The 26,530-nt window shown below is 40.2% G+C and overlaps 1 protein-coding gene across 2 annotated transcripts in view; it reads right to left on the bottom strand.

Annotated features, from left to right (window-relative positions):
- LOC121520506 (RNA-binding Raly-like protein) overlaps positions 1 to 26,530 on the bottom strand; it is a 94,734-nt gene that overhangs the window by 8,903 nt on the left and 59,301 nt on the right. For both annotated transcript variants that reach the window (XM_041803983.1, XM_041803984.1), the window contains exon 3: positions 5,978 to 6,053. In XM_041803983.1, the coding sequence (XP_041659917.1) occupies positions 5,978 to 6,053 (76 nt within the window). The remainder of the gene's footprint in view (positions 1 to 5,977; positions 6,054 to 26,530) is intronic.

The raw sequence follows: 26,530 nt of genomic DNA on the forward strand, positions 1-26,530 counted from the left end.
TGTAAGATCATGGGTGTAAATTAGGTTGTGAAGTGACTTATTCAAAGGTAGATGTACAGTTGTCTATATGTCATTTTTGCAACCAATATGTGGAAAAAGTACTTTTAAAGGTTTCAATTTTTGGTGATGCAAAAGTACTCTAACATAATGAGTTACTTTTCTCATTATATAATGCAGTAATGCAACAAGGTACAATAGGACAGTGGTTCTCAAACTGAGGTCTGGGGACCCCTGGGGGTCCGCAAGGCATAGCTTGGGGGTCCACGAAATAATTCAAAATAAATTATTAAAGTAATGCCACGTCATTAAAAAGCAAATAAATACATATAGAGACCACAGCGCCATGAAACAACCTTATTACACCAATGACCCCCACATAAGTCAGCTTTGGGCCAATAAAAACTCAGATATGATTGTGACATATCACGTAAATCTATCAAAGCAACGGGAGACCAAAATGTGTTGTGTGTCTTCATGTGAATCCATGAAGCCTGCCAAGCTAAAGCATCAGTTTAAGGACAAAATAAAATATTTTTTCCAACAATACAGTGAGGAATACATCTGCCAGATAACACGAATGGTGAACCTAACCACAACCAGGGTTTCTGCTACATGTAATTGATTGTGGCACACCGCCACACCAAAATAAAAGCCGCCATGCCTTCAGAATTATCTTTTATTTCAGATGTTAAAAATGTAAATTATATTGTATGAATGGATCCATAGAAACATATAGTCTATATTTGTGCACATTTACAAACCATAATAGGAGTCTGAAATTGTAATCATGAAATGTGACACTGCTCTGCAAGTTACTTAATTTTGAAAGACGAACTCCAGATCCTCAACTTCTTGTCTGTTGTCACACATGGACGGCTGATAATTCACTTTCGTTTAGTTTAGTACTTCCCTGATCATAATCCAATAAGCGGTAAACTTGAGTAGATATATTCATCATCAACCGTGTCTCACAATGGAGATGAGATGCTAGCAATCTAAAACTAGCTCGTAGTCTCAAAAACTCCGGCGGAACTCAAGTTTAGTTTTCGTCACAATACGAGACTGGATAAAAACAACAGCGATGGACTGTCAGGCTTTCATGTAATCCATGATATTTGTCCCACTTTGCATTCTAACTGTACAATAAAACAGGAGAGAGGAGCAGTTGAGTGTGTGTGTGTGTGTGTGTGTGTGTGTGTGTGTGTGTGTGACAGAGGAGAGATAGTTTGTGTGTCCGTCCTTGAGTGCAGGTCAGTCTGACAACAAGCATGAACAAAGTAACGTTGGGTGGTTGAATACGTGAGTGATAAATGTTTGTAAGTTATAATATCAATAACTTTAAGAGGCTGAGGCTTATCTGTGGCTCCTCTGGGATGAAATAATTGCAAGAGGATGTAATAAAAGCAGAATCTCACTAAAATAGACTTTCATTCAAATCATATCCCCAGGCTGTTGTTATTGGTATGATCTTAAATTGTTTATGTATGTTTGTAAGAAGGGAGGCACAGTAAAAGTGTAAAAAGTATCATTTCATTTTTGGATTTTTTTTGAGTGTGTTATGCTGTGGCATGTTCAAGTTATCTAATTTAACAACAGAAATAAAAAAAAATGTTGTTTTCTTTTAGTTTTAAGAATGCAGACATTTAAACGCAAACATTATTTTGACAGCTTTGGAATATCCATGTTCAATTTTTGGCTGACCGCTGAGGGCAGCCCTACATATGGCAATGTCTGTGTCTGAGTGAGTCTCTCTGTCTGTCTGTCACTGAGTGAGTGATGGTTTTGTATGATCATGAGCCATATACTAGAGAGTTGCGTTTGCTTGGACTGAATGCTGTCAGTAATGGCTGCCTCCACGAACTAGGCTCGAGTTAACATCATTTATGTATGGCTCATACATACAGAGTTGCTCTATGGGCGGGGTTTACTCATGCTGACAGTACTTTAACGGCTGCCCTTAGCATACTGCTCTAAATACTCAGATATAGCTTTAGCCTGTTTTACCAGAACTGGGCCGCATTTATGTATGACCAAGAATAAAACAACCCTATAAGCTTGTCAGGTTGGGAAAGATGTTTTTTGCTCCTCTGCTGAGCTGCTTCGGCATTATTATGTGATACTTGAGGGGAAAGGGTAACTTGTGAATGCTTGTTGAATAACGTTAGCTCGGCCTTAAGCCAGAACAACAAATTTCTTCATCACAGCTAGCGGAAATACGGAATGCTTTCTGTGGAAGAAAAGATGTCGCTCTTCTGCCCCCTGCTTTGGCATGACAGTGTCATAGTTATGGGGGAAGGCTTACTTGTTGTATACAGTTAATGAGTTGTTGTGTCCCAGCTGATGACCGCACTAGCAGGCCTGTCTTTAGCCGGGACTGAGCAGCAGCGGAGCTTTTGTCTGAACGAGAAAACGTGTCTAAATCCAAACAAGTGCAGAGAGCAACACTGAAAGCTTTCTGTGACAGAAAAAAATGTTCTCTGTCCACTCCCGGTCTGTTTAAGCATTTCTTTCTGATCATGGCAGTGAGCTTGTCCTGTTTACTCCATTAGCTGCATTAGCTGTCAGCTTGGATTTCGCAGTAGGACCACTGCGTTTTAATCCAACCTAGGCACTGTTGTTGTTGAAATCAGGGCACAGCCACACCGACTGCTTGTCTTCTGCAGAGTAGGGCTTTCTGATCTTTTCCTGTAGTGTTGTCTACCATCCGTGCAGTAATAGCAAAGAATGCAGAGAGCATCTTTTCCCCTGCAGCTGAGCCGAGGTTTGTCTGTGTTTAACCAATCAGATGTGGAAGAAGAAAGCAGGAGGGGAGGGGGGATGATGCTGCTCAGGGTTCATTTCCTCCAGGAGCAGTTGAGAGAGAAGAGCAACATGTAGCTTTTTACTTTTCAGTAACCACTTACTATACCATTAGTTAAAAATAATAAACTACTAACAATCATAACAACATCACTCTGCCAGAACACACATTTCAGTCAGGCGTTTCAACAAGCATCCCAGATAGCTGCGGGCAGCCATATACTAGGTTTTTACCTAGTCTTGTTAATTAAGGGACCCCAATGATTTTTTTTAATCTCTAACAGTGGAAATGTAACTGTAATTTATGGTAAAATTTATGGTATGGGCAGGACAAGTCCTCCCCCACAGTTTCAAAAGCACCTGGAGGAAACCCTGCCATAACCTCAGAAAAAGCACAAAGGGCTTCTTATTTGGCTGCTCAAAGATCGCAGAAAGTAAGAAGCCACACTCAGTTGGACAAGAGCTTGTATTAAGGTTGAAGAGTTTAAAATACAGCACCTAGGAGTAATAATGGCAGTTAACTCACTGAGTGCCATTGACGTATATATACGTCATTTAAAAGCCAGTGCTTGAGTGCCTTTGACGTATATATACGTCAAAGTGTTTTTTTAGGTGGCTGGCACAAGGGGGTTCTCTCACGCTCCCTGTGAGTAATTTTGGGGCTTCTAGGATATGTAGTCAGAACACAGAAGAGGCGGTAGATCAAAGCCACAGAGATCAGAGGTGGAGACCCTGGGGTCAAAGAGCAGAGCGATCGTTATGGAGGTAATCTAAGCTAAAAGTTCTAAAATAGACGCTGGAAGAAACTTTAAACTTTTGCCTGAGAAATTGCTTACTCACTGAAACCGACACTGAACTTAACAACAGCGAATCCAGGGATCAGCACATCATTCATCTGCCTCAGCCAGGCAAGAGGCTAAAGAATGCCGCGAGGTCTCCCCCGTGCGTTGGAGAATAAAGGCAGCCTCTCCCCAGCTGGATGCATACAGCGATGACACTTCAGAGACAGACTTTTCCGACCCAGACTCTGAAGAATGGCTGCCAAGTGAGCAGAGTGGATCTTGTTCTCCATCCCAGAGCGATGGAGGTAAGTTAACATCAGGAACCCACTGATTATATACAGTGCTTAACAAATTTATTAGACCACCTGTCTCAGAGACCATCCAGCATCATGCAGTGCTTTAATGTGGACTCTTTTATTTTCAGTAAGCTCTCCACGTTTTACCATTTTGAACAGGAATGAGGAATTTCAAACTGAAATCACCTTTTAAAACCCAAATTTGAGCTGGCTCGCTGGGCTTCTCTGAGAGGTCAGAAATTAATCAAGCATAACATTCAACCACTAAAACTCATTTTTCTGTTCATGAATGCAAGTAAATAACTATAATTTGACATATTAATCAAGAAATATTAATATGCTTTACTATTTTTTCAGTTTTTTTGTAAATCAGTAAATTTGAAAATTCATGGATAACAATAATAATTATATTTTAGCATTAAAAATATCATTTCGGTTGGAGAGCTTCTACATATTGGTGTATTAACCATTGCAGAAACATGAAAAATGATTCTGGTTTTAACAATTTTTACCAGTGCTGTTAATTTAGGGCAGCTGTGGCATAAACTTGACTTTGGGTGGTGTTATAATAAATTTGTTAAGCACTGTATATATAATATACAATATATTATATTACTTCTATAATTTACAGGCAGTGCCAGGGGACATGCAAGCAGGAGAGGACGTGGGGGGGTCACGTGGAGGCCGTCCAGTTCCAGAGTGTGAATGGCATGACAGTGACTGGAAGCATTGTTATTTATTTAACAATAAAATAACATTTGTAATACAATTTTCAGATGTTTTTTATGTCCTTGAAGGCAAAGTTATAACATTCAAATCACCGTTTTGCTTGACAGACTCTCTTTCACAAAAATGCATTTTCTCAGCTTTCTAGAAAATAAGTGGTCTTTTTGGTGAAACTAGCCTCTATTCAACTTAAGATAAATCAAGAATGGAACAAGGTGCAAAAACACTTTTTTTTCCATGATGAAATAGAGAGTTTCTTCTTTCATTTGACCTATTTAGTGTTTTCAGAGTCATAGTACAAAATATTCTGTGGGTCCTGAAAGATGACTCAAAATGGCCAAAAATGCTGGCACAAGCCACTTTCCATTTTATAAAAGGGCTGGCACTCAATACTGTATGTTTTCTCAGTGTGAGGATTTTGTGGGGGTCCTTGGAAAATGTTCTGCCCTGTAAGGGGTCCCTAGGCCTGAAAAGTTTGAGAACCCCTGCAATAGGAAATAATGTAATCAGGATGATTTTGTTGCTGACACTGTGTTTTATGCATGTAGCTAGCCGATTAAGTTAATTTCGCCATTGAATCAACTTCTCATTGAGTTGAGATACGGAAGCTACAGCGGCCAATAGGAACGCTCCCTCTGACCTAAGCCTGATTGGATGCAAGTACTAGCCTCCTCATTGGCTGGGGCACCCCTGTCCCTTGCTGGTTTTCTCAAGTGAGATTGCAGCGCCATGCCCCGTTGCACCAAAAAAATAAAAGTACGACATTAACTTTAAACTGTGTGTCGTCAACTTTGTGTTTGTTTAGTTCCTTACCAGTATTTAAAGTGTTTAGAGAGAGCTGAGTTGACAGAAGAAGACAAAAGTATAACTATGGTACTGTAATCTTGTCTTAAAAATGTAAAGGTGATTTTCATACTGGTGTAAATAAATAGTTTGATTAAATTTACCATTTTTTTCCAGTTTTTGCTAAGCAAGATTTTTGTGAAAAAGGAATTAAACGCCTGTTCCAAATAGCGGCCTGTTCCCAAATAAACGCCTGGTCTGCTCAGGGATTGAGACAAATAAACGCCCCGGCTATTATTTGGTATTTTACGGTATGCCTTCAAATTTGCAGTTTAACATCTAATTTGCATTATGTGTTGGTATTCCAGCTACGTATGTCCTTTCCTGTGTGCTGGCTTTCTTTCCTTTTGAAAAGCCTCTGAAATGCTAGCAGGCACAGGTAGACAACTGGCTGTTTCCTCTACAACCAAGTGAAACCAGGGAGGATCGGGAGCATGCATTTTACAGAAAGGTAAGTGCAGAGAGAGAAAAAGTAGGTCAGCAAAGAAATGTTTTGCTGTCACAGTAAGGAATGACATGTTTCAAACAGACCTGTAGAGGGATGAGAGAGGCCTCTTGGAGCCCATCTTAGGCCTGTACGGTTTTGGCTCTCCAGCCATGTTGATATCTGTAAACAAAACAAGGATATGCAGAAGGTTACATAGTATACAGTAAACTTGAGAGGCTGTATAATAAAATTACTTGTAAAGGATAAAGGCAGAATAAATGTTCATAATAAACGGTTTGACATTCAAAGCAGTAAAACACTGTTGCCGTCAACTTGGATTTGTCTCCCCTGACAAGAAGCCTTTTCATACTCCCAACAATACTCATCATTCATACCTCAAATCATTTTACAGACAAAATATAAAAAAAAAAACAATTACTGAAGATGAAATACAAACTATTTGAGGTTGTTTGAGTTGGCTTTCTTCAGTTCAGACTGTACAATCCAGTTGCCCTGATGAAGAACAATTTTTAACTGTAATGCAACACAATAACATCAAATCTAAAGTGATGAAAGAAATTGTCAACAGAAGAGAAAGTATATATATCAAAGCTTCTACTACTAGAATGTGTCTTAGCCTCCTTTCAGGATTTCTGCACCACAGCTTGATAGAGTTTTTTTTATATATATAGGGGAGATGATGGATCGTCCCATCACATGCTTCAAGGCAGGGCCTTTTTCGTCAGACACCAATCTACTGGTCTACAGAAATCCAAGAGCAACATAAAGACAGATTGCAAACCATAAAAACTGAACATTATTTGCCCTCTTTTTAGGCAAACGTTACACAAAACTTCACAGAGCAACTTTTAGAGTCGCAACTTTGCAGAGACGAGTGACACCTCCTATTAGAGGATTTTCTTTTGAGCAGGATGAGAGTGCAAGGTGAGATTAGAGGAAGAGCGCTGCTGACAAACTCTTGATTCCTCTGAACCACTTCTCTGACAGTGATGCATCAAACAGACTTCATTCTGTCTGTCTAATAAATATCACCTCTTTCCTAACCTTGCAGGATTTTTTTTCTTCAACTCTTAGAGGAATAGATATCATGAGGGAAACTTTTCCCGGCTGAACTTTCACAATAGATCAATGAAGAAAATGTGTTATGACGGTGCCTTACAAAATACACAAGAGGAATAAATGATGAGATTTGTTATCTAACTTTTATGAGGACTACAACAAAAATAACAGTATTTCAACATGCATCAAAAACCCAGATTATGTTAAATTATACAAGACAGGAGCACTTAGCATAAACATTTGAAATCCAGGAAACTCACAGACCTCAGCTTTCTGTGCTGAAACTGAAATTTCAGGTTACCCCAAAGTAATGTTTAAATAGTTTTTACCTCCGCCAAGGAGGTTATGTGATTGGGTGGGTTTGTTCGTTTGTTTGTTTGCAACATAACTTAAAAAGTTGTGGACAGATTTTGATGAAATTTTCAGGAAATGTCAGAAATGGCATAAGGAAGAACTTATTGGATTTTGGGAGTGATCCGGATCACCGTCTTGATCCAGGAATTTTTTTAAAGGATTCTGTACTATTGGGAGATAGGGCTAGTGGCGGAGTTCCAGGCTGTTACCACTTTACACCAGGAGAAGGCAGACATGAGTAACTTTAATCTTTAAACTTTTAAAGTTTTGGAGTTTATAAGTTTGAAAGATGCACGTCCGGTCGAGGAGACGAGTCTGAGCGTAACAGTGAAAGACAGTGAATTGTAGCGAGAATACTCACAGTGCTGGGAGGAATAGAGGAATATTCACCCTCTGCCATGACTTCCAGTCATCTGGTGAGACCATGGGTGCATCTGATAGCACCTGTAGCAAAGCCAATGCTTTGCCTCACCATGTTTCCATCCCACCGGGGAGGGAGTAATCGGCAAATGTCATGGTGGGGGGCACATAGAGATGGATCCATGATTTTTTTAAAGGATTCTTCACTATTGGGAGATAGGACTAATGGCGGAGGTCTGTTGTAAAAAAATCCCCCCAAAAATGTAAAAACTTTTGGAGAAATTTGAAAAATGTCATCAGAATGTATCTATTATTTTTTTTACCCAAAAAATGTATTCAAAGAATTCCATCCATCCACCCATCCATCCATCCATCCATCCATCCATCGATCCATCCTCTTCTGCTCATCATCTGCTTATCTCTTCTTATAGCAGCAAGGTAAGCAAGTTAACCCAGACATCCATCTCTCCATCAACACTCTCCAACTCCTTCTGGGGCTCTCAAGGTGTTCCCAGACCAGACAGGATAGATAATCACTCCAGTGCATTGAGTCTTTCCTGAGGTCTCCTCCCAATTGTATGTGCCCAGAAGACCCTCAAAGGCTGGCACCCAGGAGTCATCCTGATCAGATCCCTTTCAATGCAAAGTAGGAGCTGCTCTACTCCTAGTTCCCTCCGGATTTCTGAACTTACTCTCTTGGTGTGTTACATTCATTCTCAGAACCCAGATACCCAAGTTGTTGTCATAAAAAGGGGGGAACTTGTAATTCCATCTCAGAAAGTTGAGTTCATAGCTGATGGAACACATTCAGCTTAGGTGTGACATCATCCCAAACTCCTGCCATCTGACTTCCAAATTAAATAGAACGCAGCATATTTCTAAGGCTGAGCCCAGCAACCCTCCGAAGAAAGGTTTTTCTGGCCGCTTGTATCCACAATCTCAAGTGGTTCATGACCATAGGTGTAGCGTTGAGAAGTGGATCAATTGGTACATTTAAAGCTTGCCTTCTGAGTCAACTCTCTCTTCACCACAACAGGCATGCACAACGTCTGCAGTACTGCTGTCACTGAAACATCTGTCCATCTGTCAATCTCACGGTCAATTCTACCCTCACTCATGAACAAGACCCCTAATTTGAACTTCACTTGGAGCAAAGACTCACTCCCCAACCAGAGGGGCCAATCCACCATTTTCCAGAAGTAAAACCATGGTCTCAGACTTGAAGGATCCCCATCCTGGCTGCTTTGCAATCCGGTGCAAACAACCCCAATAATTAATGGTCGCCAGCTGAGGAAGCCAACAGAACCACATCATCTTCAAAAAGCAGTGACGAAATTGTGAGGTCGGAAACCCTCCACCCCCTGACTGCACCTTGAGATCCTGTCCATGAAATCAAACAGAATCAGTGATAAGGGGCAGCCACCATGCACTGGGAATGTGAAAAACATAACTCTCACTTTGGTTATAGAGGGACCTGATGGCTTACCGCAATGGAGTACTTTCATTCCCGAACCCCATATTCCCAGCAGTGCCCCACACGCTTTCTTGAGGGACATGATTGTAAGCCATCTTCAAATCCAGAATATATGTAGGCTGGATGAGCGAACTCCTGTGCTGCCTCAAGAAGCTCTGCAGGGTTAAAGAGGAGGACCACTGTCCCACTGCCAGGAGGGAATTCAGATTGTTTTCAAAAAAATCCCACAAACCTTTCTTCAGATATGTTTTTCAAAATTTCAGAAAAATTATGACAACAGTTATTGAAAATTAAGTAATGGGGGTAGTGCTGCAAAATTTGGTAATAATGTGTGATTGTGATTAAACTGAACAACATTGCAATTTGCGATCGTGATTATGATGTAATACATAAATGATATGATGAGTCTACATGCTTGGTTATCAAGGATAATGCAGAGAATAATGATAGCGTTTAATCTTGTGTTATTCTCAACTCAAACCATACAAATATTGAATAGCATAAGAAATACAAAACCTTTGTATTGTACTGCTTTCAAAGTGACCTATCAACAAGACATATGAGTTTTCCCTTTAAAAAAAAAAAAAAAAAAAAAGATACGTCTAGAAAGTGCAGATGCAGTGGCAGGCTCCTAAACTTAAAGGCCTTTCTGCAGACACTTTTCATGTACTACTTAATACAAAAATACTCACAGCTTTTTATGAGATTATGTAATTTCACAGCCTGCAATCTCAGTTGCAATTGCAATTAATATCATGCAGCAATAAATGATTGGACTCTTAAAGAAGATATCCTTCTTTGGGGTGCACCCTGTGCATTTCTGTCATAAGATGCAGTTTTTACAGTTCCTCGTAGTCTCTGTTTAACTCAGTCAGAGGAGCTACATCAGCTCACTGAACCCTCAGTCCAGTTCTGGTCACTGCTCCGGGTCTCAGATTGTATCTGTAGCTGACAGAGGATTTTGCTAATGGAGCACCTGCAGAGTTCTGTAATGAGATTAACCGGGTGAATTAGGGCAGAAAGCATTGATTCATTTAGAGAATTCACTTCAGTCCACTTAATCCTGGACAGAGCCGTAGAGAAAGAAGAGCAGAGAGGTTAAAATGTTTCGAGAGCTTTTAAACAACAGTGACATTAGTTGTTAAAAACAAGGTTCTTACTTTTTGGTTTAATTAGCCAAACCAGCAAAAAGAAATCCACTTCAAAAGCATTAGCAGACACTAGTGACTCATCTGTACGCAGCACACGGCATGATTGACAGCCGCTTCTACCTGCCAAGCTCCGCACAGCACACCACGCCGGTATCACTGCGCTCAGTCTGTCAGCTTGTCGGCGCCGTTTCTTCTCAAGCTTAAACTCAATCAGCCTTGAGTACTGCTCAAGGTCATACATGGAAACATAAACAAAAATCAAACACCACCTTCCCATTCTCTCAAACGCACGCTCGCACTGACAAAGCGGGAGGGATCCCTGTCTGATGGATGAGTCACCTTCCATGACTGCACAAAGTTGTAGGGATAAAACTGCTGCTTTGCATCGACCGCCTCGGGGATGATGCAGCAACTAATGTCATGACAGGAGCCGAGGCCAAGACGTTCACCTGAAGTGTCAGAGCCTAAGTCTCTTTTCCTTCCCAACTGCTCAAGATGATAACACGGAGGGAAAATGTACACAACCCAATCCCATTAATTAGACTGAAGCTTCAAGTTCTGCATTATTAGTTTGGTGGTTGTTTACAGTGACAGGTTGTTGCTGCTATCTGTCAGCTAACTGAGCTAATTAAGTCACTGAACTCAACCGTTCCACTGGGTTTGTCTAGTTGGCTTGTGTGGGGGATTTTTCACACAACTGATAAATAAATAATCTGTCTTGCTGGGTGGTTTACTCTGCAGGTTTACTCTAGTATTGTGTAATTTGTATGCTAGCATTAAAGGGATGATTCAGTGTTTCAATTGAGTATAAGGTATTTGGCAATAATAGTATCATTAGCCTCCAGTGATTTCAGTGAGCGTTGTCCCTTTCAGCACATACTTGGGGAAGCTATGCTATACAGTGTTACAGATGGATATAGTTTCTCTGTGTAATTGAGTGAGTTTTAGGTGAAAATTGGCCAGAAGACAAAGTTGGCTCAATTGAAAGAAATAGCAAATTTTTTTAAGCATTTTATATTTTACCCAAAAAGCTTCTGTGGTTGGCACTATTTTGCAATGCATGTCTCGGCTACAGGCTCAGTTTTCTTCCGCCTGATTGAAACTGTTCAGCTGTTTTCAACTGTTCAGAGGAAACATGAACAATCTACTAAGTTAAAACAAAACTAAAATGAGCGACTATGACTGGAGTGGCAATGACATGCTGTTTGCTGTGGATATGAGGGGATACTCTTATGTAGGGATGTTCTGATATGATTTTTTCCTTCCTGATATGATTCCAATACCAAGGTGTTGGGTGTCAGCCGATACCGAGTATTGATCCGATACTAGTGTGAACTTTCTGGACAAACTGTGCAGACTAGCAAATTATTTTAGACCTATATTTGACTCAGAACATGGCTCAACAAATAGAATGTCAATGTACAGCATCTCTGAGACCCTAAAGTTGTTTTCCTGCTGATTATAGAGTTTTACTCCTAAATATTAAAATAACAGTAGTACAGGGGCCTGCCTCACAGGCTTCTTTATCTCTCTCCTTGATGCTCTAGCATCACGTGATTGATGAAACAGCCTGCTATTGGCTGACTGACCCTGACAAAGGGTAAATAATATGGCGGTCAGCATTTGAGCTAGCATTTAAGCTAGCGGTAATAAATGATCAGAATTTGATTAAAATGGATGTACAATATCGGGTTTACTAGTGTGGATTTAATCATTAAAGTCCCCAATAGGAGATCCAGGCTTGCTGCAAATGCTGCCGCATGGGATTCAAAGGCATCAATGGGAAGGCACAGCAGCTAGTTTCGAGAGAAAAAACAAGTAAGAGGCAAGTATTTATGGTTAAAAAGTTATTTAACTTTTGATATACTGTGTCACTTCTTGTTGCGTTTGACAGCACTGGTCTGGAAGGTGTTTTAACAATCACATTCTGAGAAAAACTGTCATGCAGCCACCATTCTTTGCTGCTGCAGTGTGTCCTTTGGTTCTTCTACACTGCTCTAAAAAAGGTAGCCCTTGCATGCAGTGCTTTCCGGCAGCGAAGTATTGATTTCCAGTTTATAGAGCTAACATTTAGCATGGCTAAATGAAGCAAAATATAAAACTAAACTACATGGTATCGGGTTGGTGCATAAACTCGTGTAATTGCCGATACCAATACCTGCATTTTAAGCAGTATCGGACGTGTTTCCAAAATTGGTATCGGAATCGTAACAACACTACTCTTATGATGCTGAGTACACGGAGGAACAACTTCTGCAGATGGAGACTCAGTAGGAAGAAAGAGAGAGGAGAGAAACTTTAGTGGCAACTTATTTGCAGGAGAGATCCTGAGTTACATGGTGGTGTAGGAGTGGGACTTCACAAAATACTTCTTCTGGACATTTCTGATCAGAGAATAGCAGCTCATGGATACCTGCAGCCTGCATCACTCACCATCCAGAGTTCCCATCCTAGTGAATGCTGGTGTTTCACAGATATCTTCAACTTTCTGAAGATAAATTAGCAAAACTGACCAGAGGAGCAGGAAATTTGTCATCCAAGTAAGTTTACGGCTGTTGATCAAACAAGCAACAGTCGACACAATATGTTTACTTTATGAAAACAATGTGTTAGCTGTTGAAGTGAAAACTGAGCTGAAAAAAAAAAACTAGTTGTAGTTTAGTTGTTGTTTTCTTTGACAAAGCCCACAGAAGCAAAAGGCTGATCAGATACACTGAGGCGGAAGAACACGTAGCCAAAGCTTGCACTGCAACATAGTGCCAAACACAGAGGCTTTCTGGGTGAAAAATAAAATGCTTCAAATATTTTCAATAGAGTGTACTATTCAGCCAACATTTTTTTGGCCCATTTTTACGTAAAACTCACTAAATTACGTGCAGCAACTGTACCTATGTGTAGCGCTGTAGAGACTAGCTTCCCAAAGCACATCAGGCATAAAGGGCAATGCTCACTGAAATCTCTGGAGGCTAATTGCACTACCATATCCAAGCACCTTAGACATCCCAGCTTCAAAAATACTGAAATATCCATGTAATTGGTATATATCAGTCATACACATTGTACCTGGCTTGCTAGCTTATGCCAGTCCATTAGTAAAATACATGAGCCTGGATTTGCTATGCTCGCCATGACCTACACTCACCTAGCTTCTTGGTAAATTCTTCTTCAACTCCCCTCATATACAGATACAGCAGGTGTTATCTCAGTCCTGGCTCATTAGCTGTACTGCTAGCATTAGCCATGCTAATTCTTATTGTCTCAGTAATGATTACATGGCAGTGTCTGACCATGTTGCCTGTACTGTTTATAAAGCTGTGAGGCAGCCTGTCCAATTTTAACTAAAGAAAAGTGTGAAGATGAAGAGAGGAAGTATGACCTGATGTATTCCATAAGTCTGCTAAATGAAATTAAATAAACAAGTTGAACGCCTCATTTCTCATCATCCACCACCACCTGTACGTAAATGAGACAAAAACCGCTGACCATCACTTTAGGGATCTACCAGTCAGTACTGAGCAGACATTTTAAAAGCTGCTCCTATAGCCTTATTAACAGCCAAGGCTTTAAATTTATTATCATATTAGTTGGTAAGTTTCTAAATGCTTACTGGTACTCATCTGGTTTCGAGCTCATATATTTTATTCAAATTAAAGTATTTTGCAATGTCAGCATAAACAAATGCTGTTTTGAGTTTTTTCTCTGTGTCTTTACACTGACAGCTACCCAGCTGAAAAAAATTGCTACCTTAACTAAAAGCTGCATTATCTTGAACACATTTTATTGTGCTTTTTTATGTCAAACAATAATTTGCAGTTTTTGGCCCACAGCAAACTGGGGGAGAAGCTGAAAATGCATCTTTCTGTAACAGGTTATGTGTCTGTGAATTGTGAATTACTGTGAATCAAAAATTGTTTCATAATTGAATCACTGGAATCGAATTCTTATATATTAGTACAAAAAAGGGACATCAATGCAGCACCAAAAGTAGATAACTACTGTGCCGTTCTTACTCTAAATGATGTCAGCAGCTCCATATGTGCATCAGACGGTGTATTTTTGCTTCACTGGTGAACAATGAGAGGAGGCTGAGATACACAAGATGGACAAAAGTATTCAGCTGCCAGACCATTACACCAACAGGAGCTGTAATGATATTGTATTCAAATACATGTACTTTAATATGGAGTTGCCCACCTTTTGCAGCTATAACAACCTCCAACAGTTTCTGTGGGAATCAGTGATGTTGGATGAGAAGACCTGGCTCCTAATCTCTATTTCAGTTTATCCAAAAGATGCTCAGTAGGGTTGAGGTCAGGACTCTGTGTGGGACAGTCAAGTTCTACCTCACCAAACTCACCAAACCATGTCTTTATAGTCCTTGCTTTGTGCGCTGAGGCACAGTCATGTTAGAATAGAAAAGAGCCTTCACCACACCAAGCTGCTGCCACAAAGCTGGAACCATAGCATTGTCTAAAACGTCTTATGTTGAAGGATTAAGATTGCCCTCCACTGGAGATAAGGGGCTTAGGCCAAACTCTGAAAAACAGCCCCATATCATTATCCCTCTTCCACAAAACTTCACAGTTGACACCATGGTTCAGGCAGGTAACGTTTGCCCGGCATCTGCCACGTTTCCATTAAGTGCATGGATGCATTTTAAATGCATATACAGTGACTTCTGCAGAACAGAATCTAAGATATCGCAGTATGCAAGCTCTCTGCTTTTCTTCCTCACACCTTTTCCTACAGCAGCAGCTGCACCTGTATATAGATCTTACAATATTTCACATATTAACCACCTCTACCTTTTCCTCTCGCTCTCTCTCTAATGGACTAATGGATGGGAGATGTATCGGTAGCTCTCAGGTGCACGAGGACAGCTGTGCCATTATCATTATCATTAGGCTGCAGGAAGACATGAGGAATATTTCACGTTGTAAAGTGTTCTCTCCTCTGCTTCCCTGCTGGGGTCATCAAAGAGAGCGGAGCACTGAAAAGCACGCTCAAACAAACACCCCCAACCCTACACAGCCTTGACAGACACAGAGTGCCTCTGATTAATTACAGTCATTATACTAATCATATATTTAAAAAAAAGGGCATGGATATGTGTGTTTGTGCGTGAGGTCGACTTGTTTGTCTCCATAAAAAGGTTGTAGCTGGAGATAGAGGAGGCTGGGTTGCTAAGCAATAGTCAGTTAGGACGTGATTGATACAGTAAACTGTGGGCAGCATCACGTTGAGAAGGAATAGAAAAAGTAACTTTATGCTGAAATCTGACAAACAAGTTGGCAGCTGGAGAACTTTTTCTTTTTTTGTGAGATTCAAGTATGTCAACACAGACCTCCCAGTGGTGTGCTGTGTTTGCATCATGCCGCTCATCAGTGCTGTGTGTCTGTAGGAAAGTAGTTTTTAATTCCAGTTTTGAAATGACAAGTGATGGGAACACGAGTCTGTGGTAAGAGCTGTCCACCAGTCTGCTGTAACAGCCACTTTGTTGACATGTTGACAATTAGCCCTTAATTCCTCTGTGCTTTTCTTTCATTGTTTCCCTTTCTCATAGCTGCTGTTTAAAAGTGGCTTGGACTGTGACTTCACAAAGTCCACCAGCTCATAGAAGCATCCTCCCTCCAAAAACTTAGCATTATTGGTTAATTAATCGTCTTCACTCTGGTATCATCGCAATTACTGTGCTAACAAGGCTGTCATTGTACTTCCAGAAATCACTTTTCCTGGTTGCACTTAATATGGTGCATGTAATCATGACTGAGATGACTGCTGTTGCAATCTCTCACACTAGACAAAGATAACTGCAGTAAATACAAAATACTGTTTTTTAATGATAATTTCATTTATTAAAAGAAAAAGCCATCCAAAACTGCCTGGCCCCCCTTGTTAAATCATGAATTAACTGAGATTAACCACATCAGTTGGAAAGCCGAGTAGATATGGAAAAAGGACAGCGCAAAGTTCCTGTGTAAACATCGGTTTCCTAATTCTCAGAGCTCTCAGTGTTTGATAGCTATAAGTGGGCGTATGAGGAACATCTAATTATACTTCCTCCATATAATTTACCCTAACACTACTAAATTTTACTTAGCAGATCCATCTGGAGGTCTGGACTTCTGTTTTCCCTTTTTGCATCTGTTTTCTGGTTGTGCATTCTTAATGTACATTGTTTATGTATTTGCAGCTTCTTTCTGCAGCAATTTTTCATCTGAAGCACATCTGCCTTGGCTGAATCACTTTTGAATTAAGCTAAAACTTCTTAAGATGATTACTTTAAGGTTAAATTGGGGTTCATTTTAATGGATTTCATTATCCATCCTGTTTTATGCTCTTTCCCTCTCTTTATAGAGATGAATTCAGTCGTGTTGTTAGTCACACATGAGGTCAGATGGCTGTCTCTCCTCATCAGTGAACCATCAGTCTCAGTCTTTACTGCATCTTATTTTAATTAGATGTCTCCTATGGTAGCACTGTGGCTGAGTCCACTTACAGATTTATCTACCCACACTGGGTCCTTCAGAAGAATGCAATCATCACCACCTCAGGTCGTCTCACACAGTTTGACTTCATTCATATTGATGAAGTAGTACTGAATTACTTCTCTGTGTGTGTGTGCTGCAGTGCTACCTCTGTATGTGTGTCTGTTGTAGCATACAGAGCCTTTAGCTCATTGTGCCCTTGAGCTCTTTGTCCCTGGACCTGTGGACGAGTCATAAAACCAGAGCTGAGCATGGATGCACAAACACATGTTGACTGAATGACTCCACAGGGACAGACCTGTGAATAATAGTTTAACTACTGGAGAGATTTTGTTGTGCTTCAGTATAGCCAAAGCACTCTTTTTATCAGTGTAAGCAATTTTCATGCAATTAAATATTCCCTGCATTATTAATCACTGTTACATACTGTGGCTTAAAGTGTAGAATAACTCCAATGAAAGATTTAGACTGCAAATTTAGAAATTAAGCAAAAAACAACCTGTAAATTTAGATTTGATACAAAAAACAGCCCCCTAAAAGAGAGAGATGAGACAAAAACGGCCTGCAAATTCAGAAATGGAACAAAAAGCTGCCTGTATACTAAGAGGTAACACAAAAACACTCAAATTAAAAATCAGTCTGCAAACTGAGAAATGGTAAAAAAAAAACAGCCTGCAAATAAAGACATGATATGAAAATAGTGGAAAATTGAAAAATAAAACAGCCTGCTAATAGAGACATGACACAAAAAATGGTCTTCAAGTTGAGAAATTACTCAAAAAAGGGTTTGAAAATTAGAAAATGATACAAAAAACAGACTATAAAATTGAGAATTTATATGAAAACAGTGACAAATTGAAAAGCGACACAAAAAAACAGACTGCTATTAGACACAACACAAAAGAAATACAGATGAAAGCAACTGACAAATTAAGAAATGATACAAAAGAATACCTGCTAATAGAGAGAAGAAAAAAATGGGCTACAAATTATACAATGGAACAAAAAGCAGCCTGCAAATTTAGAAACAACACAAAAAGAGCCTACAAATTAAGAAATGATATGAAGAACAGCCTGCTAATGAAGAAAATTAAGAAATGACACAAAAGAACACCAGCAAATAGAAGACAAATTGAGAAATGGAACAAAAAGCAGCCTGCAAATTTAGAAATAACGCAAAAAATGGCTTGAAAATTGAGAAATTACACAAAAGAGCCTGCAATTGAGGTATTATATAAAAAACAGCCTGAAATTAAAGACATGATATGAGAACAGCCTGCAAATTGAGGGAAATGACACTGAAAATGGCTTGCAGGATTAGAAATCCCACTAAACAGCCTGCAAATTCAGAATGATACAAAAGAAAGACTGCTAATGAAGGGATGAAACAAAAACAGCTTTCAAATTGAGAAAAAGTAACAAAACAGTATATACCTGGAGGACATGGAAAAAAAGAATGCATTAACAGTAAACACACCATTTCAACAGGGCAAATTTAAAAAAACACACAAACTTAGAAAATATGCAACCAAAAACACCAAGTTCAAGTATCAAGGCCTTTAGAGGGTCACTCATAGGGCATTTCCTGTACACGCCCCAGATCTTCAGCACCACGGACAGTTCCAAACACTCTTCAACTTCACAGAACCTTCAGGTATCTGCTAGAGACTAGCTCAAGACAAAGAGAACCTTCACCTTGTAACTGCACAAAAACCCAAAGCATACATTCAAATCGAGAGAAGAATGGTTTTCCTATAAGAAAATTAAAGTTATAGGATGGTCCCACTGCAGCCCAGCCCTGATTCCTTCTGACAATCTGTTTGGTGGCCGGAAGAGGGCTTTGCACAGAAAATGCCCTTACAGCGTGACAGATTTTGAGACATTTTGCGACAAAGAGTGGACAAATTTTGTCAAGCTGCGATTAGTGATGCATGGTATTGTCTACATGATTCAGTATCAGCTTATAAAGTTAAAAGTATTGTAATATATGAACATTTCTGTAGATATTTACAGCCATTATGTTGTCCATACAGAGGCACCATGAGCCCTGAACATTTTGAAAAAAGACCCAAAACATAAAAAAACTACCTGACTGTCTTCTTCCCTGCTCCTCTCTCTGCTCAACTTTGCATTGAGATACAGTGCCTATAAAAAATATGTATGGTCTATCAATATTCCTCGCTACCATTACACCATGAAGACAAAGGAACACTCCAAGGATCTCAGAGAAGGGGATGGATACAAAAAAATGAAGGCACTGAACATGCCCTGGAGTTCAGTTAAATCCATCTGCAAGAAATGGAAGGATTACGGCACATGTGTAAATCTGCCTAGATCAGGCCGTCCTCACAAACTGAGTATTTGGCTAGAAGGAGACTAGTGAGAGAGGCCACCAAGACACCTATGACTACCCTGAGGGAGTTACAAGCTTCAGCTGCTGAGATGGGAAAGACTCTGCATACAACAACTGTTACCCAGGTTCTTCAGTAGTCAAAGCTTAATGGGAGAGTTGCAAAGAGAAAGACACTGTTGAGGAAAACTTATCAAATCTGGACTAGAGTTCCCCAAAAGGCATGTGGCAGTCTCCATGGTCAAGTGGGAGAAAGTTCTTTGGTTTGATGAGACCAAAAGTGAGCTTTATGGACATCAGACAAGATGCTATGTTTGGCAGACACCAAACACTGCACAGCACCAGAAACACACCACCCCCACTGTAAAACACGGTGGTGACAGCATCATGCTGTGGGGATGCTTCTCAGCAGCTGGCCCTGGAAGGCTTGTAAAGGTAGAGGGTAAAATGACTGTGGCAAAATATAGGAAAATCCTGGAGACAATCTTATTCAGTCTGCAAGAGAACTACGACTTAGGAGACGATTTATTTTCCAGCAAGACAATGTCCCAAAGCATACAAAGCTCCACAAAAATGGTTTAAAGAATGATCTGGAGTGGCCGAGTCAAAGCCCAGACCTCAATCCGAAAACCTCAGCAGAACCTGAAAAGGGCTGTTCGCACTTGATCCCTGTGCAACCTGACAGAGCTTGTGCAGATTTGGAGAAAAGAATGGAATAAAATTTCAGTGTCCAGATGTGCAAGTCTAATTGAGGCCTTTCCACACAGACTCAGCGCTGTGATTGTGGCCAAAGATGCATCTACTGAATACTGACTGAATCAAAAGATGCTTTAATGAAGTATTAGAGAGATGCAAGCTAATGCAACAAGGCAGGCGGTGAGATTCATCACTGTTGATGTAGCAGCCATAGTAGAAGAAATAAACAAAAATAATAATAAACAGAACTTCCTCTGGTATCAATGGGTTGTCAATGGCTGAGTGGTTTTGTCCTCAACCTGAACCTGGGTTCAAACAGGCTGACATACTTCTCTCTCCCTCATTTCTGGCTCCCTCAACCCTATCCTGATCTTCTCTCTAAAACAGGAACAAATGTCCCCCCTTCTCAAGATCCTTTGGTGCACACTGCTGTGTGTATTATATCCTTGCTGTAGGCCCTAAAAACCTCCTCCTGCAGGGTGCCAAAATTGTCTTTGTTATTGACTCCTTGCATAAAGAGCGCTTTACCAAAATCCAGCTGATTTTAGCCGCGGCAAAGAAAAGGCAGAATGAGGTTTCTCCATGAACTAATCCCTAAACATAATCTTTGGCAGGCAGAAGATCTCTGGCGGCACAGAACAAACTTTGCTCTAACACACATCCAGAGAGCAGGTGAGCAGTGTTTGATGAAGAGATCATCCAGGCGCCTGTGTGAATACAAATGTGCAACTAAAAGACAACCTGCGTGACAGTGATCGCAGATTCAATCTCAGCTGTGTTCCGGCCTCCTGTAAATCTGACAGCAAGGACTTGAATAATCTCTGATCCCGGCTCAAGGGTACCACAGCCAAAGCTTTTTATTACACCTGAGAGTGTGTTTTCTCAAGCAAAGCAGGGTGAGTGACGGGTTGAGACGAGAATGTGGGGATGAGTATGAGCACGTGTTTGTGTCTGGAGTTGGAAATAGGGATCTCCTGTCAATGTAATTATAAATATACACAATTGATTTTTAGATTTAATGAAGTCTTTTACACAATATCTATATCACATTTAATAAGACAGCCATACAGAATGGTTCGTTCTGAAGAGCTCAGTGTCTTCAAATGTTGTACTGTGATGATGCCAACTTTGGACTAAGATGGTTTGTGAAACTTCATCCCCGCTGGATATTCCACAGTCCACTGTAAGTGATCTTGAAAGTGGAAGAGTTTAGGAACAACGGCAACACAGCCACGAAGCAGAAGGCAATGTAAAATGATGTGTAAAGGTGGCCAAAGCTCTGCTGACTCCATAGCTAAAGTGTTCCAAACTTTCACTGTCATTAATGTGTGCACAAAAATTGTGCAGTGTGAGCTTTGGGGAATTGGTTTCTATGGCAGCTGCATGCAAACCTCACATCACCTAGTCCAATGCCAAGTATCAGATGGAGTGGCATAAAGCAACAGTCCCTGATGACATTTTCATGGACAGGGATCAGTGTGTGGAGAAAATGCTCCAAAATAAAATGATCAAAAAAAAAAAAAAAAAGAAAAAGAAAAAAAAAAAAGGACAGAAAAAAATGACAACTCACCATAAAGCCAAATCAGTGGGCTTGTTACAGTAAAGTAACAAATAGGACTCTTCTAAATACAGCTTTTTTTGTTTTCTTGGCACTCATAGGCTCAACATCTGTCTCCTCACTGAGCCTTTCCCCTTGCAAAGAAGTTTTCCAATGTTTGTTTTTACTCAGTTTAGCTAGCTTGTGGACTTATTTTTTGGTTACCAGAGTTCCAGAGAGAAACCAACGTCTTGATGTGTCAAGAGGTCAAAAGGCACGGTCAGATGACATAACAAAAGACAGTCCAGTCGTTTTTAAAAATCAAACATCTTTCAGACTATTAAAGTAAAAAAAAAATAGAAATAAAATAAGTTATGTATTCCTTATGTGTGGCCCAATACTAAATAACACACAGACCAGTGCTGGTCCATGGCCTGGTGGTTGGGGACTGCTGGTGAAAAACTCACCAACATTGAACTGTAGCGCAGTGTTCCCAGTCACACCTCTCTGTTTGACAGTCGGATGGGCAAGTCTGGGTTTGGTGGATGCTAGGAGATCCCCTGCTTGACTGTGAAGTTTGGTGGAGGGATAATGGTATGGGGCTGTATTCCATGGTTTGGGCTAGGCCCCTTATCTCCAGTGAAGGGCAGTCTTACTGCTTCAGCATTACAAGACATTTTGGACAATGCTATGCTTCCAACTTTGTGGCGACAGTTTGGGGAAGGCCCTTTTCTATTCCAGCATGATTGTGCACAAAGTGCACAAAGCAAGGACTATAAAGACATGGCTTGATGCGTTTGGTGGGGAAGAACGCACAGAACCCTGACCTCAACCCTACTGGATGAGCTGGAACAGAGATTAGGAGTCAGGCCTTCTCGTCCAACATCAGTGCCTAGCCTCGAAAATCTATAGAATGAATTGGCACAAATTCCTACAGAAACACTCCTAAGTCTTGTGCAAAGCCTTCCAAGAGGAGTGGAAGCTGTTATAGCAATAGTGACACTCTAATAGGAGCCTTAATTCATACACTGAATACATTTATATTCATATAACTCTTTCTATCCTTAGCACTACAGGTGTTGGAAAAATTATTTCTCTGGTTATTGCAGTGCAGACATGGATGATACTGAATCAATGATTGCTGGTCTATTGAACACGACTACTTTGACATTAGTTCTGTTATAAACAGAGTACATAGTAATCCAGGGACAAAAATATAACTTTATTCACTATGAGACTCTGAGACAAAAAGTGCTCATACTGAAAAGACAAAAGCAGTGAGGGTGATGTTGTGGTTCTTTCTTTCCTTGACAACAGGAAAAAAGTACCGGGTCCATCCCAGACAAAGCTCTTGTTGTATTCAGGATTTTCTACAAGCTTGTGCGTCACATACCTGTACCAAACGATAAAAAAGCCTTTCTTGTTTTAGTGGTATTAAGTGCAATTTTATTCAATCATGTTCAAGGTTGAACTCCACAGAGTGCATGAACACAATGCAGAATTTAAAATGAAGTTTCAGTGAGAGTGCCATTCAAATCCCACATCCGAACATGCCATGAACTTTGGAGCTAATAGTTGCTTTTCAATCAATCTTTATTATTCTACAACATGGACTGTGATCAGTCTATGGCTATCGTCAGAGATGCTGGAGATGCAGGTGTACCCTAAAAAGGAATATTATGCAAAAGTCATTTTTCCCCTTGATTCACTTTGAAAAGCTTAAGGTTTATAAATTCTAGATTCATTTCATACAAAATAAAAGCTTCAAGACCTTTTTTGTTTTAATCTGGATAATTACAGCTTACACCTCACAAAAATCCACAATCTCAAAATATTAGAATTTTGTGGAAAAGTAAAATTTTGGTTTCCTCAGTTTGATTTGGACAAATTCAGAGATGCTTGTAGCCAAACCTGTTCTAACAATAACAGTGGATCTCATTTTTAGAGTCAGGGTGCCCACTACAATTTCAACATGAAATATCTGGTTGTTTTTTGGTAAATTTCGGAATTATATCGGACCAGGCTGAAATCAAGGTAAAGACTGGTTCTGATGTATGAACAGTATTCACTAACATGAAATCGAAGTTCCTGACAGTGTTATCATGCCCATTTCTTTATGCCCATGCCTTTTTCAACTTGTGTCACTTTTAAGTAATACGTTTTCTTAAGTTTTGTGATGGTTCATGCAGCATACAATATTCATACAGCTCAGCTGTGATCAGCTGCCTGCTTGCTGGTTGAATCATTGCTGCTTCTAATCAAACCAATCACAGCTCGTACTCAGAACTGGTGGCACAATTAAATCCACCTTCCTTCTCCCTGATCCCTGCAGCCCTTGTGATGCTCACATTGTGCTACTGCTGATGGCAAAGCTTTGCCTCCACCATCCCAGCTTCCTCCTTTTTACCCTAAAGCTTTTGGTTGCACCCTCATACGGAGCGTTTAGTATTACGCTCCCTGGAAATCTGTGACTGCTCAGCTAACCCAGGGCAGAGGTTTAAGTTAATAACAATTATTAATTCACTTTTCAACCAATGTCTGCTGACACCGATATCATAACAGTAATATTCTGGATCCCTAGTCTAGGTAGTTAGTGTGTTTCCTCTGCTTATGAGGGGCAACATCAATTCCTCTAAACACCTGGAGTTACTGCAGGTGGGTGCTGGGAGGTCCTTTACAAAAAATAGAAAACACATAAACATTGTTTTTACACTTCAAATCACATTTCAAAATACTGAATTGCATATATGGCCTATTTTCTAATATTCAAGAATAAAACAATCACATCCAGAAGATTTAACTTGCATGTTATCATTCATTGTTATCTTTTCCATTACACAACTGGTGTCACAGTTGAACTGGTGTTGAATTAAATGGTGACACTTTGTTTAAAAATCTACCACGCCACTTGCTTCCTAAAAAGAATTTTTCTAGAGACTTCAGAGACATTAAACATACAGTATGGAAATTCTGCTGCCAGGGGGCACTCAGTCAAAACAATAAAAAAAGATGAAGAGTAGAGACCAGCATTCACCTCCTCCCACCTCTGCTGTAAACTTATGGTTTAGGTATCTATTAAAAAAACAGCCCTTATTCAGTTGTTTTTAATAGACAGAAACCAGCGTTTTGGATATGCATTTCACATAACAAGGGAGAAAAGCTGTTAAAAGTGGTATTGACTATTCTGGGATCACCAACAGCGCAAACTAGGAAGGGCACTTTAGACATAATGCAACTGTGAATGATAAACCAAGGCCACACGCATCTTTATTGTGTATAATGCTCAGACTGATTCTTATGATGAGGAGCTCGAGGCGTTTACAGTTTTGTTATGGTTGTAGGGGACACTCAGATTAATTACACAGCGGCCTGTCCTTCTCTAATGATTCCCTTGTACTTTGCTCTTTTGCCCTCTTAAGGAAAATGGTAATTTGGCAGAGCATAAATTTGGCAGCTGGTCCCCAAGCCCCTGAGCGCCTAATAAAATAATTTTAATAAGACCTGCTGACTGCGGTCCATTAGGGGGAACATGATGTGGGATTGTTACATTTGGAGGTTGACAGTGTTTAATATATCGCTCTGGGATTATCAGCTATGAGGAGGTGAATGTTTGGACTTTAAACTGCAGAGCAGAGGTACAGACGTTAACTTTAAATCAGCTGCGGTACATGTTAACATCAGTAAATGTTGATTTTTGCATTAAACCACAATGAGAATATAGCCCGAGGTAACCATCATTTAGTCTTTCATCTCTCCTGAGCTGCTAATACACTTTTCTTCCTTTTCCGTTTTGGTGTTTATTTCCTATGATGAAACTACAGGGCTCTTAAGTGCAACACTCTGAAACATTTTAAGCCCCATGAGTCAGTCCATCACTTCAGCCAAACCACAAGCTGGTAAATCTGAGCGAACGACTGGAAAACAAAGCAGCAGACGACACCTGCTTCACACCACTTGTTCATCTGTGCTAAGAGCTGACCTCGTCATCCGTGAGGTGACTGTGGAAACGCAGAGCAGAAAACACAGAGCTGAGTTACAACTGGAAGAGACACAGAATGGCACATGTGTACTGCATCACACATCACTGACGGCGTTTATTCAAGTCAAAACTGGTAGATCATTGGTCATCAAACTGATCAGTTATGTTGAAGGGCCCCCATCGATTACTGCAAATTAAAGGAGTTATTGCAGGAAGGGCCAGATAAGGGCAGGTATCCAGGAGGATCACAACGGACACTCTGGTTTTTACACTGTATACTTCCTCACATTCTTCAGTAGTTAAATGTACAGTATCTAAAACACTTCTATATAATACAATCACTGAAATCCTTTAGGATCCTGTGCTGTGTGAGCTGCCAGCAATTTAAATTCAGTCACTGCTTATGTTTAACCTGACACACCAGATAGACTGTTTCACATTTCCATGGCATGAATATATTTCATATTCATCTGGTGAACCTCCCATTTGAAGAGTTTGGGAAGGGCAGAACTTTTCCAAAAACACATCACCTGTCTGTCAAGCTCTAGTAGTAACCTGTCGTAGCTTATGAACGATGGAGCTTGTTGGTGGATTAAACTCCTGCCAAAGCCGGTTCAGACAAGAGTGAAAACACCTCTCTGCCAGCAGAAGCTATAATGTTGGGCTAATGTGGTCCAGTTTTGATAAGACTGTTGCTATACTGAAGCTACCTTTTAGCTAAATGCTACACCAGTGACAACCATTGCTACCCTCTCCCAGCACAAATAAACCCCCCCTGGAGCTACTGCCTCCTTCTCCTCAAATCAAGCTGATTGGCCAGGTCTGTTTTCAGTTATCCTGATGTGACAAGTCAAAGTTTTCTCTCTCATAAATGCGTTTGATTATGTAAATGAATATGCATGTGACTCTATCTTAGAGAGGCAGTAGCGACGTCAGTGTACAACAGGTGTCGGAATCACTCTTGTAGGTGTGGCCAATCTGTCAGCCAAGACGTGTCAAGACTTTAGGTGCACAGTCTGACATCATGCCGTCGTAAACAGCAAAAAAATGGTTTGGTCTGAGCCGGCTTTAACAATAAACAATTGGTTCTCAGTAGGGATAGATACAATCAGAGTGCTTGATGTAACAGTCATTAATAGATTTCATTCATTACCTGTGCATGGTGCAATATTTGACTGACTTAGCATT

This window comes from Cheilinus undulatus, linkage group 13, assembly GCF_018320785.1.
Source record: "Cheilinus undulatus linkage group 13, ASM1832078v1, whole genome shotgun sequence".
Classification (NCBI taxonomy): domain Eukaryota; kingdom Metazoa; phylum Chordata; class Actinopteri; order Labriformes; family Labridae; genus Cheilinus; species Cheilinus undulatus.